The 16,582-nt window shown below is 39.7% G+C and overlaps 1 protein-coding gene across 1 annotated transcript; it reads left to right on the top strand.

Moving 5' to 3' along the window:
* The first annotated feature begins 364 nt into the window (after window positions 1-364).
* On the top strand, window positions 365-15,400 carry LOC117265519 (solute carrier family 13 member 2-like). The gene is made up of 12 exons (XM_033640058.2): window positions 365-676; window positions 4,297-4,425; window positions 5,430-5,566; window positions 7,226-7,476; window positions 7,548-7,725; window positions 7,832-7,954; window positions 10,738-10,941; window positions 11,430-11,530; window positions 11,725-11,840; window positions 12,547-12,708; window positions 12,794-12,931; window positions 13,487-15,400. The coding sequence occupies exons 1-12, from the start codon at window positions 575-577 to the stop codon at window positions 13,616-13,618; spliced, it is 1,773 nt and encodes a 590-aa protein (XP_033495949.2). The 5' UTR covers window positions 365-574; the 3' UTR covers window positions 13,619-15,400.
* Window positions 15,401-16,582: the final 1,182 nt, after the last annotated feature.

The raw sequence follows: 16,582 nt of genomic DNA, 5'->3' as shown, positions 1-16,582 counted from the left end.
AAAGCATCCCTTTCGGGGATTTTTATATCAAAGTTATAACTAAAGTTTCATGTTTGTTGACTTTGTAGCAGACTGTAAGTGGCTGCTGTACCTATTCTTTTCCTTCAGCTCAGCTGGCACATACACAGGCCCTGACCGTTAGACCCGACGGAGCTGCTCTCCTTTAGGTAATAAACCTGCATCGTTTCGCTATCTTTCTCCTCATCTCTCAGCCTCTCGACCTCTCTCTACCTTTTCTATTGCTTTCTCTCTTAACCAATAGCTTCATCTGCCTCTCTGTAAAGGGTTGTGATCTCGTTGGTGTTGGGTTAATGTTTGATATGCCACTAGAGATATAAAAGGGTCTTTTTGCAGTTACATCAGTCTCATTACCTCAGTGGGCGTCTGTGAGGCACATCTGTGTTTCCTCAGCTCCACTTTACCGCTTAGCTTTTCTGTCACTTAGCTTTTCTGTCAGCTCACCTGAACTTTGTGTAGGTTAATTTACTCTTTGTAAATTTTGATCAGCCGTGAGTTACTCTCTGGATAGTTTTTCTCCGCTTTGCTGCTTTTTGTCAGTTTTGCCAGCACAATCATGGGTAGTTGGCTGAAGTGGCTGTGGAACCACAGAAACTTCATCATCATCGTCGTCACTCCGCTTGTACTCCTTCCCCTGCCACTCGTCATCCCTACATCGGTGAGTGTGATTGTGTGTGTGCATGGAGGTAACTTACCTTTAATTAGCTGGGTAGTTTTAATCTGTTTGTCTTGACTGGAAGAACATCACAAGTGTTTCCCAGTGTAAAACAGGTAAAAGTTGTGATGGGTTTGACTGTGACTAAAGATGTTTGTTCCTTACTGTCTGTGCCCTTTTTTTCTACTTGTTTATTGCGCTGTACATGCCATACATCATGGAAACAAATGTTGCCCTGTTTATTAACACATGGAGAGGTGATTGCAAAAGAAGTGCACATGCGGTTGTATGTGCACATCAAATATTTGTCCTTTTGAGTTCAACCTGTTCAATTAATTTGTCAACTTGCCTTTCAAACTGTTATTTCATATTGGTGCAAATTAATAAACAATCTTATTTCTGACAATTTGAGGGGTTTTTAGAGTTGTAACAAATTATCTGTGTCTAAAATTTCATGAAATTGCATTACATATGTCAGTAGCTCAGTTGGCAAAAGTGTTTTTATGAACAAAAACTTCACAAGTCATCACCATTATTGATGCTACAATCACATAATTAAAACATGATGACTTTAGATCCAACCGATAACAGTTTATACAACAACATAAGAAGGAAGTAAGACAGTTCTTTACTTCGATGCCCACTTTCATAAATGTAGAATTATATTGAGTATGAGCCATATAGGTTAAACAATAACATTAACCTTCAAACTGATATTATATAAAACATAAATCTGTCAAAGTTATTTAACATGCATGCAGGCTATTTGTTTTGTAATTTGTATTTGGCCATTAACCGTCACTTATCACTCCTCAGGTTTTCAAAGAAAACCACTCATAAGATAAAATCTTCAGGGTCAAATTCCTAACGTAATCAGTGGAAACACATGCAATAACCTTAAACCTGCCGACCCATGTAACCTCTTCTGTGTTTAAATGCTGCAACCAGACACCTTTTTCATCAGCTTGTTTATTTCCTTGTCCTCATTTATGGACTTGTTGTATTTACTGTAAGAAGAGTCTGTTGCTTTTATGATGGCTGAGAGACAAAGGTGACATTGTAATGCACAATGCACAGTTAATCTTAAACCACATTTGACAACACAGAGACTTTCGGTGCCAATAAAGACATAAAGAACACTGTTGCCTCCATCTCCATTTCAGCAGCACTCTCCATGCCAAGTTAGTGCAGTGAGTTATTTTATCTCTGGTTACTTTTCACTCCAGAACAATTTAAACTATGGGAAGATGCTGCAACATATGCATGCACTTAGTTTGGTGGACTGATAATAAATGATTGATAATAACAATAATAATCAAATACTACTATTACTAATAGTAATAAGTATAATAATAGTTAGCCTATAAATGAGTAATAAGAAATAAAGTGCATTTATTTGTAGGACAGCGTGGAAGTTAGTATCGCCCTGGTTCCCTCAAGAAAAAGCCTATTGGATGTTTCCATTGGATTTTGGATCAATGCAGAAATAAGCTCTGTGGCAAACAAACGTATATGATTCACAGTGGACACATTTTGTCTAGCAAGATAATCTCCACAAACAAACTCCAGTTGTATGATTTTTGAAGCAAAAATGCAATTTCCAGGAGGAAAAAACTAACATTAGAATATAAATGAATACACCATGGTCACATGACTTCAGCATCACGAGCAACCCATCCTCATACAATGGTTTGTATCTTACAAAAGTGCACACACAACAACCCTACAAATTAGTGGCCCACAAATGATTCACATCCTTAACGTTAACGTTAAGGTAAAGTAGTTAGGTTTAGGAAAAGAAACAAGGTGAGGACACACCTTAGAATGAATCACTTTTCACCCAAAGTTCAAACAGTTATGAACACCAGTCTCCTGGGGGAAGTCCTGTGTTTTGTCACAGCCTTCCAAACAAAATATGCACGAATTACTGGCTCATTGTTATAGGGGATATGTTACTTTTCACAGGAAAACGTACGAACCGTGCATGAGAATAGCCCGTGCCACAACAACGATGCTGTAAAGGTCTCATTTAGCCTTTTGGTGGCAACCACATTTTTGTAAGCCATGTAAAGGCTTCAGAATTCATGGGTGGGGTATTTACTGATGTATTTTATGTCATAGAACAAAACGTTAAAGTCTCTTAAGCTTGTGTTAACCACAGACCTTATTTCAGGCATCTTACCAAAAGCACCTTAAAAAAAAACTTCGAGATGAGGGAACCGGGAGTGCTAAAATGCTAACTCATGTCCGGGTATTAGGACTCAGTTCTGCACCACTCTGCAGTTCAACATTTTGGAAAATGCACTTATGTGCTTTTTTTTTTTTAGATATGAAAGAGTTAGATATGAAATTGCAACTAACACATTATATCTTATTTGTTTAATTTGCACCTACACCTATGTGTGAAAATGACAAGCTGTGGTTTAATGAGGGGTTTATGATGTGATCAGTGAGCGGTGACTTCCTGCAGTCTTACTGGAAAACTACATCATTACTATTTTATAGTTTCCTTAGAGTCTTGCCATTGCAGGTAACTGGTAGTTGCCTGGCAACTGCCTCTAGCTAAGGACTAGTCCATCACATAACACCTGTTTTTGCTTTTTTTGGTATGGAATAAACAAACCAGATACAACCTCTTGATTTGTGAGTTTTAGCAGTGCTGGTAGGCGGATTTGTTACAACTAAGCCAGGCTAGGTGTTTCGAGTGTTGATGCGAAACTCAGCTAACAATTTGCTCCATCTTTATATTTAGTGCACAGACACAAGGGTAATGTTGATCTTCTCTTCTAACTCTCAGCAAGAAAGTAAATTTTTTTTTTCCCAAAATGACAAACTATTTTGTCAGATAAGGCTTTTTTTTATATGAACAACCCATAACTGAAAAAAAAATAAGAAGAGAAAAGAGAGTGTGTATCTAACCTAAATCAAAACACTTACTTAATCAAAATATGATGCATTAAATACTAAAACTGAAAAGTAGTAGGAGGCTATTGTAATAGTGGTAAAATATATTATAGTAGGCCTGTAAAGTAAGTAAATGGTAGTGAAAGCAAATATAGGTCTACAAAACTGTTGTATTGTGCTGTAATTTAATAAATGACACATGAATGCTACAGTAAATACACATGTTGGTATTCCTTTATCTCACTGGGTCTTAATGTTTAGAAGTGCAAAAGCAGACACTTTGACTCAAAGTGCAGAGCTGAGCGAGGTCTCGTTCCTGTGGAAAGTTTAGTGTCGGGTAGTTAAAACGGTCTTTGTGATTTTACTGAGGACCCATAAAAATTATCTTGTGAGACAAGAACACAACAAACTGTTTGTTTTATGGTCAAGGGTTAGCGTTATCTGCATGTGTAAAGTCTTATTGCCTTTTAAAGAGAGGCCGGAGATAAGACAAAGCACTTGAAGGCTGAAATACCGTATTAACTTTACTGTAAGGTGTGTGTCTTTGTCTGTACCCAGCATCTGTGTCTGTGTCTTTGCATATCTCAGCACCTTTCACATGTAAAATGACAAAATGCTGCACTAATGCTGTGATCTTTGTCACTTCTCATTTTCGAGAAACTGGCCTACTTCGCTACCACTTTCTTCTAACCCAAGTGTATGTGTGTGTGTGTTTGCAGGAAGCCAGATGTGGTTATGCTATCATCCTCATGGCTCTGTACTGGTGTACAGAGTGTATGCCTCTGGCTGTGACTGCCCTACTGCCAGTCGTCCTCTTCCCTATGATGGGCATCATGAAGGCTGGAGATGTCAGTCCTTATTTAGGCTACATTTTTGTGCTCCGTTATGTTCAGTTCAGTTCAGGAAACTTTATTTATCCCTGAAGGACAATTTAGTTTCTACAGTCCATGTGGCAGCCAGAAATAAAATTACAGTAGAAAGGACATTGAACTGTTTGTCATGGACGTTTCACTTGTAAAAAACGAAAATGGCGATTGTTGTTAGTTGTTGTAGTGACAAGTGTCATTGGGGCAGTAAAGTGTCACTCAGTAGTTTGAGAACTTCATTCTGGCCTTATCAGGCAGAAAAATACAATTGTACACCGATCCAAGTTTCTTTCTTGCAATGGCAATGGTACAAAAATGGCTCTTACCATCCCCATGGACCATCCTGCCACACTGATTTGAATGGGAATGTTCGTTCTACTCTGATTCTCTTTCTATGGTGCCAGCCTTTATGTACCCGTACTGATACCTGTGGAGAAATACTGCCAGAAGGTTCTCAGACATTTTGGTAGAAAGATGTCTAGTACTTCTGAGGTTTTGTTTTGGCTTTTCACAAATAGTCTTTGACAGTATCTGGAGCAAAGTTTTGTTATAGGACAGCATTTTATTTCATGTGAGCAAGCTATAAGAGAAGAGAAAAACTGGTTCCAGCTTCAGTTAATCACAACTTACTTATTGTGTAGACCCTCAAACTTTTCCCCCGTCACTGATTAACAGATTAAACTAAAAATCTTTGGGATTTTACAGCAGTTCCAGTTGCCTTAAATACAACCTCATATTTGTCTTTGCTTAGCTTGTGATAGATCAGAGGTCAGGATCAGCTGTAGAGCAGCTGAAGGACACCAGAAGAACGGAACCTTAAATATCTGCTGTTCCCTGTGTTTTCCTTACTGCTCATAAAACAAAATGGATTATACTTTATGTATGGGTCAGTATGTCTTTTGGTTAGTTGATAGCTCATACACTTGCTGTTTGTTTTTCCACGTTTATTCTTCTGTTGAAGTTATTGTCTGTTTGATTTATTTCAGGTCAGTATTCAGTATCTGAAAGACTCAAACATGCTGTTCATCGGTGGCCTGTTGGTGGCCATCGCGGTGGAGCACTGGAGCCTTCATAAGCGCATCGCTCTCCGAGTTCTGCTGCTAGTTGGCGTTCGTCCGGCCCTGTAAGAAAGCCTTGTGATACAGCTCACTTGTGCACACAACAGTAGGCAGCAAAAAGAAAGATGTGACTACAGGGTCAGCAGTGGTTACGAGGGTAGTTGAAGTCTGGACTTGTTCACATTTTAAGACAACATCCACATTACATTTATTTAAATGATATAACGTGTCAGGAATGTTCAATTGACCCTTTGCTAAGCCCTGTCTCTTTGCGTGTGGTCTGTCAAGATGTAGCCAACATGGAGCCCGCACTGTCAAACTGCAATCCCTGAAGAAAAATGATCAAATGTTGTAGAAAAATTTAAAAGAGAGAGAGAGAAGCAGACGGATAATACACATCTGTAGGAGACATGCATAATGTCACTCAGCAGTGAAAACTGGTTAAAAAGATAAAGATAGAAGTTAAAGCCCAACGTACAGATCGCAGTGTAAAAGTGAACCACACCTGGTGATTTTCAACCAGCTCTGTGTCATCGCAGTGTTAGCAGATCAGGTCCCCCAGAGAGAAGCTCAGCCTTGCTTCCAGTTTTTCCCAAATCATTTTCCCCTTGGGCCAACGTCGTAAAAGATGTCTGTAAAATTGCTGACAGGACACTTTGAACTGCAAACAAGGTCAATTATGAGTCTTTCTCATTTTTGATCCATGGAGATTTTATATTCATGAGACGATTTAAAAAATCTGTGACATCATCACAATGTAAAGTGTATGAGCCAAATTATTTTTGGCATATGGATCAAATAGGTGCCATTTTGGCATCCAGTATCTAGTTATTATTATATATCAATGGTGCAGATGAGTGGTGTTTGGCTCCCCTCGTGCCACCACCACCTGGACTTCCACTGACAGATGGGCAGGGAGCTCCTGGGGAAGTCAAACACTGTTCATCTGCACACACTACAATGACACAGAGCTGGTTGAAAATCAATCCTGTAAAGCAGGGTAGTTTTTATTCTCTGTTACAATCATTAAAAGACAAAGGCAGCATGTGTATACATGCAGTATACCTTTGAGAGCTAGCTACCTAACTCTACACTTTTCAGGGTTTGATTATGTTTTGGGAATAAGGAAGAAACGTATATCTCCTTCCAACCTCTCCAGGTTACTAGTATCATTATTACATGTGTCTCAGGCAGAACGTGACTAGCTCGAAATCCACAATACCAGCCTGTAAATGCAGAAAATCTGATATGATTTCATGAGTCAGTGGAATTCAGCCCTGTAGTTGTTGGACCCTGGTCGGAGCCGATGCAACACTATGACTGGGGCGGGATTTAGTGAAGGGTACATTGATAACAGAAAACCTTCCTTCAGCACCTCTTATGATTAGGTCTCTTCAGTACGATTGGGGTGGATTTACACTGTTGGCCACTTTTGAGTAATTCCTCCACAACAACCAGGAGCATCAACTGCAAAAAACATACGTCTCAACAAATTAATCAATGCACTGAAACTTTAACTCATGCATATAGACAAAACAAAAGCCAACAAAGACTATAGCTTCGTCTATTCGACAAGAAGGGCAGAATTTAGAAACAATAAGTGAGAAAAAACATTTGTTTGTTCTGCAAAAACAGAAAACACAACAGATCTGATCCCCACCACTACTGTTTTACTGACGATCACTGTCCTCATATTTCCCCCCTTTCACCGCCCTCTCACACAGGTTAATGCTGGGCTTCATGATCGTCTCCTCCTTGCTGTCCATGTGGATCAGCAACACGGCCACCACAGCCATGATGCTGCCCATCGCCCAGGCCGTGCTGCAGCAGCTAAGGGCCACAGAGGAACGGGCAGACAAACGAGATTTTGAGGCTGCAGCCGAGCACAACGAGGCGTTTGAGCTCGAGATCAGTCAAACTAAACAGGAAATAAAGGACCAGCCAGACACCAAGGCTCAGCTGGAGGACAGCGTGCGTAAGTAAAAATGTCTGCTTGTAGATGAACTTTTTTAATAACTTTAACTTACTGATTGTCTTTGGCTCCAGCTGAACACGAGTGGAGTCCAGAGTCGCTGCAGGAGCTCAAGAGAAAAGCAATGGAAGTGAAGTACCAGCTCCTGACCAAAGGAATGAGTCTGAGTGTGTGTTACTCTGCCAGCATTGGAGGCACGGCCACGCTCACCGGCACAACCCCCAACATCATCCTGAAGGGCCAAATCGACGAGTAAGTAAGGCATTAACTAACAAAGTAATTAACTAAGCAAGTAGTGCAGCTGTTTGTACCTTTTTTTTTGCCTCTCATCTCTCCATGTTTCTAATCTTTTGTGAAGGCTCTTCCCTGGAAATGGTGATGTCATCAACTTTGCCAGCTGGTTTGCCTTTGCTTTTCCCAACATGCTGCTCATGCTGGTGTTGACCTTCTTATGGCTCCACTTCATGTTCCTGGGTGTCAAGTAAGACAACTTCAGTCTAATACAGTCAGCCACAGATGCTTCTGTGAGCAATGAAGACATGGATGTTTTTTTACGTACTCAGCATCATGTTTAAATGGTCATTTAACCCCAACATATAAAATACTGTCCCACTTACACCATATGGTATTAAGCCCTACAACTATTTTTCAGATCTTATAATGTAACTGCTGTGTTTTTCAACCTGGACCCTATTTTTCCATGTTTTTTCGTTCATATGACTAATGGGACATTGATTTTTTTAAATTGGTAAGTGAGAGGGCTGCAGCCAAATTAATGAACAGTTGCATACCGTCTATTTACGTCCACTAAAAGTACTTGTTTTTTTCACTGACAGGCTCAGATTTTTATTTTAAGTTTCTGAAAAACATCATGGAAAGGATCCCGACAAAGAGACCTATTGTTGAAGAGTAAGATCCTTTTTGTTTAACCAGAAACAGACTCAAAATTGCTACTGCCAAATGCGCCAGACTCCATTTAAATAAACAATAATTTTATAATTGTGAAACATGTTCATTCAGAGAATGAAGCAAACAGGAAAACAACTAATCAGGAACCAAATAAAACTCGCTTAAACCATCTTGGTTTGTCTTTTCACCATTCCAACAATAACCAATTCTGGTTTGGTTGAAGTAAACCCTTAATTCACCCAGTTAGATGTGAAAATATGTTGGCTGCATGCAGGCTTAAATTATTGTTTATTTAAATGGAGTCTGGTGGGTTTGGGGATAGCAATCTCAGGGCTGTTTCTGGTTTAACAAACATGATTTCACTCTCCAACAGAGAGGTCTATCTTTCTAAGGGATCATTTACACAAGTACCCCGGCACATTGTTTGTGGAGAAACACACTTTTCACACATTAAATCCAACTCCACTGTACTGAGAGTAGCAGGTACTTTAAAAACTTAAAAAATATAACTGAAGCTATTTATGTAAATCATTTGAGGTATTTTTTGTTTTGGGTGGACTGACCCTTTAAAGATGAAGCTGCATTACAACAAAAATACATGTACAAAATTCTACAACATTTTTTTTTTTTAATTTGTTCTCTAGTGGAGCCTTGAGACGATCTGTTCAATATGAAGCTACAGCCTGTAGCCTATTAGCATAGCTTAGCACACTCACTTGGCTCTGTCCAAAGATAACAAAATACACCTACCAGCGCCCCTAAAGCTCTCAAATTAATTATGTGTATCTTGTTTGTTCCAGACTCTTTATTGTCTGACACATATGACAGGATATATACAGACAGAGCCAGGCTTGCTGTTTGCCTGTTTCTAGTTTATGATAAATATATTCCCTAAATGTCGCCCCAGCTCACTGTCACACTGTCATAACTCACTGGGACAATTTAATAGAACAGAGCCACTGTTTATTGTTATGAGCAACATTTAATAAAGTTGTATCTGTGGTGATAAAGGTTTATATGTTACTATTTACAGTCACACAGGCAGCCAGTAATCTGTGACACGTTTCATTATGATTTTCAGTTCATCAGCTTTACTAACTTCGCACATGAAACTTTGAATTTGGTTACTATAGAAGGCTCTAGAATTGGAAGAGTCACTGAATATAAATATCTTGGCGTATGGATAGACGAGGATTTAACATTCAAACACCTCGTAAACAACCTTGTCACTAAAATGCGACAAAAGATCAGTTTTTTGTACAGAAACAAATCCAGCTTTCCTTTATTCTGTAGGAAAAGAGTTGTTGAAGCTGTGTTGTTACCTGTCATTGATTATGGTGATGTAATTTACAGACATGCTGCAGCTTCAGTTCTAAAGCCTTTGGACAGTGTATATCACTCTGCTCTTAGATTTATTACTGGTGACGGGTACAGAACACATCATTGTGTTCTGTATGAGAAGGTTGGTTGGCCTTCTCTGGAAGAGAGGCGCAACAAACATTGGCTTTTATATATCTTCAAGGCCCTCGTTGGAAAATTACCGCCTTACATCTCAACCTTGTTAGTGTGGAATGCTGGTAGCTATACAACCTGCTCTACTGATCTGCTACTTCTTAAAGTTCCTCGAGCATGTACTGAACTTGGTAAAACAGCTTTTTCTTTTGATGCTCCAAGCTCATGGAACATCCTCCAACACTCTCTAAAAATTCATGTTCTTCCTTCTCTTTCAGAGTTCAGGACTTTGATTTCTAACCATTGTGTTTCACATTGCAACTGTTTTACCTGATTCTATTCTATCTACCTGGTCACTGATGAGATTGTTGTTCACAGTGATTATTCTGTACTGTTTTTATTGTGCTGTGGTTCAAATGTGTCTGTAATCTCGACGACATTGGAAATGAGGGAAACCTCAATGTCCTTCGAGACTAAATAAAGGTTTGAAATGAAAATGAAATGAAATGAAAACATTATCGCTGTGCTGACACTAAAGCTGCTGAATGAGGTTTATGATTCGAGATGCAGTAAAAGAGCACAAGCTATTATCAGGAAGAAATCCATGCTACCATTTATTAAGATTTTTTAAAAATTCTATATGCCTCAACACAGCTCAGTTTTTTCAAGTGTCTGAGAAAACAGTGAGAGCACTTGATTTTCAGTAAAGAAACTCAGTTCAAACTTGGTATTCCATATAATGACACCATGATGACAAAATGCTGTAAATCCATAGTTTGCTCAACTTTACAGTTAAACCATCGTTGAACTTAGGTCATGCTTATAAATCTTAAATCATTCCTTTGATTTGTTGACCTATGCATCTTGACCCTGCATCTTTGCACTTTGTACTTATCTCCTCAGCCTGAGGCAGTCGTTCGGCTGCACTGGGAGAAGCGACAGAGATAGGGAGGCGTACACTGTGATGAAGCAGGAGTACAATAAGCTAGGGCCCATGAGGTTTTCTGAAGGGGCCGTGCTCACCATCTTCGTCCTGCTGGTTGCCCTGTGGTTCACCAGGGAGCCGGGCTTCATCGACGGCTGGGCGACAGTGCTCTTCAAAAAGGAGTGAGCCTTTATCTTTTTTTGTGTCATAACTTTAAACAGTAAGTCTGGCAATATTCTGTATTTTCATTGCTGTCAACAAATCACAAGAGAAGACAAGATTCCAACAAGTGTTGTCAAACTATTAAACACCAGTGGCAGAATGTAACTAAGTACATATATGCACTTAAGTACTTGTACTTTACTTGAGTCTGTTCTTTTCATGCCACTTTATACGTCAACAATGGCATGACATGTTGTCACTTTTTTTTTATGTAGTTATTGTCTCTAGTTCATTAAAAAGATATATTTTCTAGGGGGCCCCAAGAGATCAGGGGTCCCTAAGCAGCTGCTCACATTGCTTAATGGTGTTCTGCTAGGAATGGCTGTCCTTAGGGCTGAGTGCTACAGACAGGTTGGGGAGGTCAGAAAGCTTTGAGAGATGGACTAACACATTGTTGGTTTTGGTCTTTTCTTGGGTTTGTGAAATAATATTGTCTTGTGTCCCTCAGGCATGTGTCAGACGGAACTATCGCTATCTTAGTATCAATGCTCTTCTTCGTCATCCCCTCCCGGTTGCCCAAGTGTGGAGGCTACGGTATCGATGATGAAGGTGAGATGTTAAATCCACTAATCACATTTGTAGAGACCAAAAAAAAAATCCCTGCTAATACAATGCCTTCATAATGTTCATATGACCTGAATTTCAGCTCATTGGAGCACTGGTTGATGATTACCCAGTGGATAGGACACTGCACTTTAAAACTAATTACTGTTTCATGTTCACACTTCGTCTGGGTCTCACAGGTGGGACGGTGAACACCCCCTCCACTCTGCTGAACTGGCAGATCGTCCACGAGCGAATGCCCTGGAACATCATCCTGCTGCTTGGAGGAGGCTTCGCTCTGGCTGCTGGCAGTGAGGTAAACACACATGAACATTGTGTTTCCCTTTTTTATTGTACTTCAAGATTATTATCATCATCAGATTATCAATTATTTGTGTATTTATCAAGAAAAACTGTTTCTGGTCACAGCTTTTCAAATGTGAGAAGGTCCTGCATTTCGGTGCTTCACGTTTTTGTCTTTACCAGGTGTAATCCTGGTGGGAATCGTGCGTCTGGTTGTGTGTGCGTGTGTGAGTGTCTTGTTCTGTCTGTTTGCAGCTAAACTCGCAAACTACTGGACCTGTCAGCCTCATATTTTGTATGCACATTTATGACTGTTTGCTCAAGGACCTTGTTGTGCTGTAGCCTACAGATGAAGTTAATACAGTTAAAAGGCCAATTATGAATGACATGAATCAAAGATTTGTGGCTGTGTTTTAGTCATCAGAAATACATTCATCCTCATAATTAGATTGTATCTTTATTTCAAGTAGAGTGCCTGTTAGCAGGAAAACTCGATCTGCTGTGTGCAACGTGCTGCAGCAGACTTAGCAACTATTTCTATTAGCTTCTGGGATCCTTCTGTAAAACGCTGCAGTGCGTCTGCCAGAACAGAATTGTTTTGAGCTGCTGCAATAAGCCTGGGCTTGTTCTAAATTGAATGTTGCTGACACAGCAAATAATAACATTATGACTCCTTTTTCAAAACGATCAACATTTCTGCTTGAAAAATTTGTTTCCAGAAATCAGGTCTGTCCGATTGGCTAGGACAGAGCTTGGCACCTCTGGAGCAAATTCCCCCCTACGCCATTGCATTGCTGCTCAGCCTGCTGGTGGCAACATTCACTGAGTGCTCCAGCAACACGGCCACCACCACCCTGTTCCTGCCCATACTGGCCTCGATGGTAAACAGAAGTCGACATGCGCACACACAGACATTGACACACAGCTTCTCCGTGCATTTAACTGTGTTAACTGTGTTTCTTATAGGCCATGGCTATTAAGATACACCCGCTGTACGTGATGCTGCCCTGCACCCTCGCTGCCTCTCTGGCCTTCATGCTGCCTGTGGCCACACCACCCAACGCCATCGCCTTCTCTTTCGGAAAACTCAAAGTCATAGACATGGTGAGATTCATAATCAGTCTGTGTTACACGAATCAGTCATGTGAGCAAGGTTTAGAGCAGGGATATTCAACTTGCTTTGCACAGGGGACATTTTTGCACAATTACAGTTGGCCAGGGGCCAGTTAATAAACATTAATAACATTTATCAGTATATATATTAAATGAATTTACCTGTCTTCAACCTTTTGACATTTTGCTGTCCTCACTCATCCTTGCCAAGAGGCTCTCTAGTTGCAGGAGCTCCACACAGCTCAGGTGCATGGAGGGGCATTTCTAGGATTTGAGGACATTGAGGGCTGATCCTGAACCTCTGTCAGAAGCTCTATTTTGATGCTCTTTATAGTATAGCATAGAAAATACTCTAAGGATATTTGTTGAGGTAGGAGGAGGGAAGTGTCTTTTACATACTCCGTAAAAAAAACATCTGCAGGACTTTAAGAGATGTTTTGAGTCTTATAATATCTCACTAATTAAGACTTAAGACCTTTCCTGCACATACTCTGGTTTTTGACCTTTACTGCATACTGATGAGAATGTCACTGTCTGTTCCTTCAGGTGAAAGCTGGCTTCATGCTGAACATCATTGGGATTTTGACCATTAATTTGGCCGTTAACACCTGGGGATACGCCATGTTTAACATGGGCACCATGCCTGATTGGGTCAACACTACACACAGCCAACCTTGAGTTAGGGAGGACACATGCAGAGGTGGAATAAGAGTTTGTTAAAGCCCCTGAGAACTTGTCTTCAAATCTTAAATGTTTCTCTATGAAATAGCCTTAAATATCCATGACTAAATAAGCAACAAGTTTTTTTCATGAGCACATGAAGGGCTGGTCACAGTAAACATGATAAAGATGACCAAAAACAGAATACCACCTTACAAATTAGTCAGCAGTGGTGCAACGTATAGTCTGAATCACACGTACCTGTATGACTATAAAACCAGACCTTGGTGAAAGTAATTGATTGACAAAGAAAACTGAGATAAGCTTGAAGCTATCAGATTATTAGCTTCATTATTAGACAGACAATCCCCTGTTAGTGTTCAGTACTTCCTCGTGTCATTCCAGTGACAGAACAAAACAAAAACGAGGTGTCCGTTAGAAGGAAAAAAACTTCCCGGTACACATTTCCCTGGATGTGATCATCTTATTGATCTATTTATCACTCACAAATGATGTAAAGATTCAGTTTGAGTGGTTATTTAAACTGTGATTATTTCAAGTGATGTTTACAGACAATATGTAAATGAGCTGAAATTGAATGAATTGTATCAGTCGATTTAACTTATTACTTCGGTCCTTTTGTTGGACCTTAAGTCTTTGTTCTTATTGCATGTTTTATTTTTTTTTATCAGTGTTTTTGTCACTGTTTTTAATATTAACAATATTTACTTTGTATTTCTTAACTTTTGGTGATTATTTTTATTCCTTCAAGGGAATGATAGTGATTTTGATAGTAAATTGGGAATATGCTCTCTAAATGAATACAGGTGAAAGCTATTAAAGGAATAGTTTGACATTTTGAGAAATACGCCTGCAGGTATTTGTCTTATTGCAGAGAGAAGACTGATGCCATTTTTCTAACTAGCTAAGTTAACCATTTCTTCGCCCCAGCCTCACACTGAAGGGACAAACATGAGAGTAGTATCAATCTTTTCATCTAACTCTCACTAAGAAAGGAAATGTATTTCACAATATGTTGAGCTATTTCTTTAATAAATCCATCCCAGTAGTTCTCGTGACACGTACATAAAGTGGGGTTGACACTAAAGAACAGAAACCACTGGAGCTGTGCACAATGGTTCAGAGCTTCATTCATAGACAACTGAATTTTAAATCAGTGCAACCCAGTCTCACTCCCAACTCGTCAAATACAGACACTCAGTGGCCGTTGGTGTCATACTGACACACAGGGGCACGCTTTAGCAGTGATATGAGACCCACCACTTGGCACCATTTTTTGACTCTAAGAGGAACTGCTGTAGTATAGCTTAGGAGTGAGAAGGTCCGCATAGGGCAAGCGGAAGAGGAGGGCGATGGGTCAAACTCCGGACTTTCACCCAGGAGTCTGCTCATGTGAAACCAGAAGTCAATGGAGTTATTCAAAAACAACAGTGTGCTAGAAGGTGTAGCAGATTACACTAGTGACATATGATGTGATGTTATGTTTGTAACAAACTTACTTATTTTTATTCAAACCATGATATTTTTTTCTCAACCTAACCGTGTGCTTTTGCCGCCTACACCTAAGGAAGTAAACCTAAAACCAAAGTGTTCTACCTGTGTTGCTGCTTTTGATTTTCTGTATGCATTTAACCAGCGGAAACTGTACATGTCCTGTGAAGACAAAAGTTTATTTTGAAAAGACACAATACATGTAACAAGTTTAAATAAAAGTCACTCCTGAACATACAAATCTGATGCTGGGTGAGTATTAAAGAGTTGAGCGAGATGTGTGTTGAATGCGGAGCAGCTTTTTGTCTTTTTTACTTTTACATATCTGTTCATTCTGTTAAAACCTGGTTTATCTGCACATGCAGTTGCGGACAAATATTAGGCTACACTGACATTATAAGTATTATACCATTTGTTGATGTTTAGCTCGACTGCTTGCCCCACACAAAGGGAGGCACACACCTGTACTAACAGGGAATTCACAAAGCACCATTAAGTAAATTTATTCATCAAAGAAAGTTGATCTAATAAAAAAAGCCTAACTTATTTAAACCAGGAATCACTTTATTCATATTGAGGATTTTGTTTAAGAATATTTAATTTTGTTTTAGGGGGTGGGGAGGGCTGACATCATAAAATATGACAGCAGGAATTTGAAGCTTCATTCAAAAACCTCAATAGGAGCTTCAAACGTTAAAAAAAAATGACATTAAGAAAGCACTAATCCATAGCAGGAAGGTGTTACTAGTATTGGGTACAGTGATTACAGATGAAAAGGATGGTGAAGGTTTAACTTTGAGATAAGAGGCTGTATACGACAGTGAACAACTGTAGTGGAGGTCACTGTCTAGTCTGGTTATTACAGGTGAGTGTAATAAACTTGATGTGTGTAAGAGATGTTCCAGCAACATTTGTGTACCACATCTTTTTCTATGGTTAGAAATGAAGCATTATCATGTGAACAACGTGTAAACTCTCTCTTTCACTGACACTGTAGTCTGTATAATATAGAGGGATGACATGACAGCTCTCCAACAGCTGCTGTGACATCTCGATTGCCCCACGGTGGCTGGCTGCAGTGTAAGTCATAAACCCCGCCTCCTCTGTTAGTGGACGGGACATGAGCCAAACTAAAAGATCAAAGTGCAAGTCAAATAAATTTTTCCCAATGATGGTTAGTGTCATTATAGGTTATTGTTATCACGCTGATGTATGTTCAGGTGTTCTTGGCTTTAATTAGTTATGTGATGCTGTAAAAAGGGGTTTGGTGCTATGATTGACAGCTGTGTGTGCTTGTAATCAATGGTGCTGCCTGCAATTGGTCGGATGAATGTATGGGTGGGACCTCGATATACCACTGCGTAGACTCTGGCTCATAATGACATTGACAGCACAAGATGGCAGCAACCATATCTGTGATATTTTGGCTTCAACTTTGGAAGGAAGTGGAGACGTATTGTCTATCTTTAT

The sequence above is a fragment of the Epinephelus lanceolatus genome, chromosome 11, assembly GCF_041903045.1.
Source record: "Epinephelus lanceolatus isolate andai-2023 chromosome 11, ASM4190304v1, whole genome shotgun sequence".
Taxonomy (NCBI): domain Eukaryota; kingdom Metazoa; phylum Chordata; class Actinopteri; order Perciformes; family Serranidae; genus Epinephelus; species Epinephelus lanceolatus.
The sequence above is the reverse complement of the archived record's forward strand: the minus strand, read 5'-3'. Positions and strand labels throughout refer to the sequence as shown.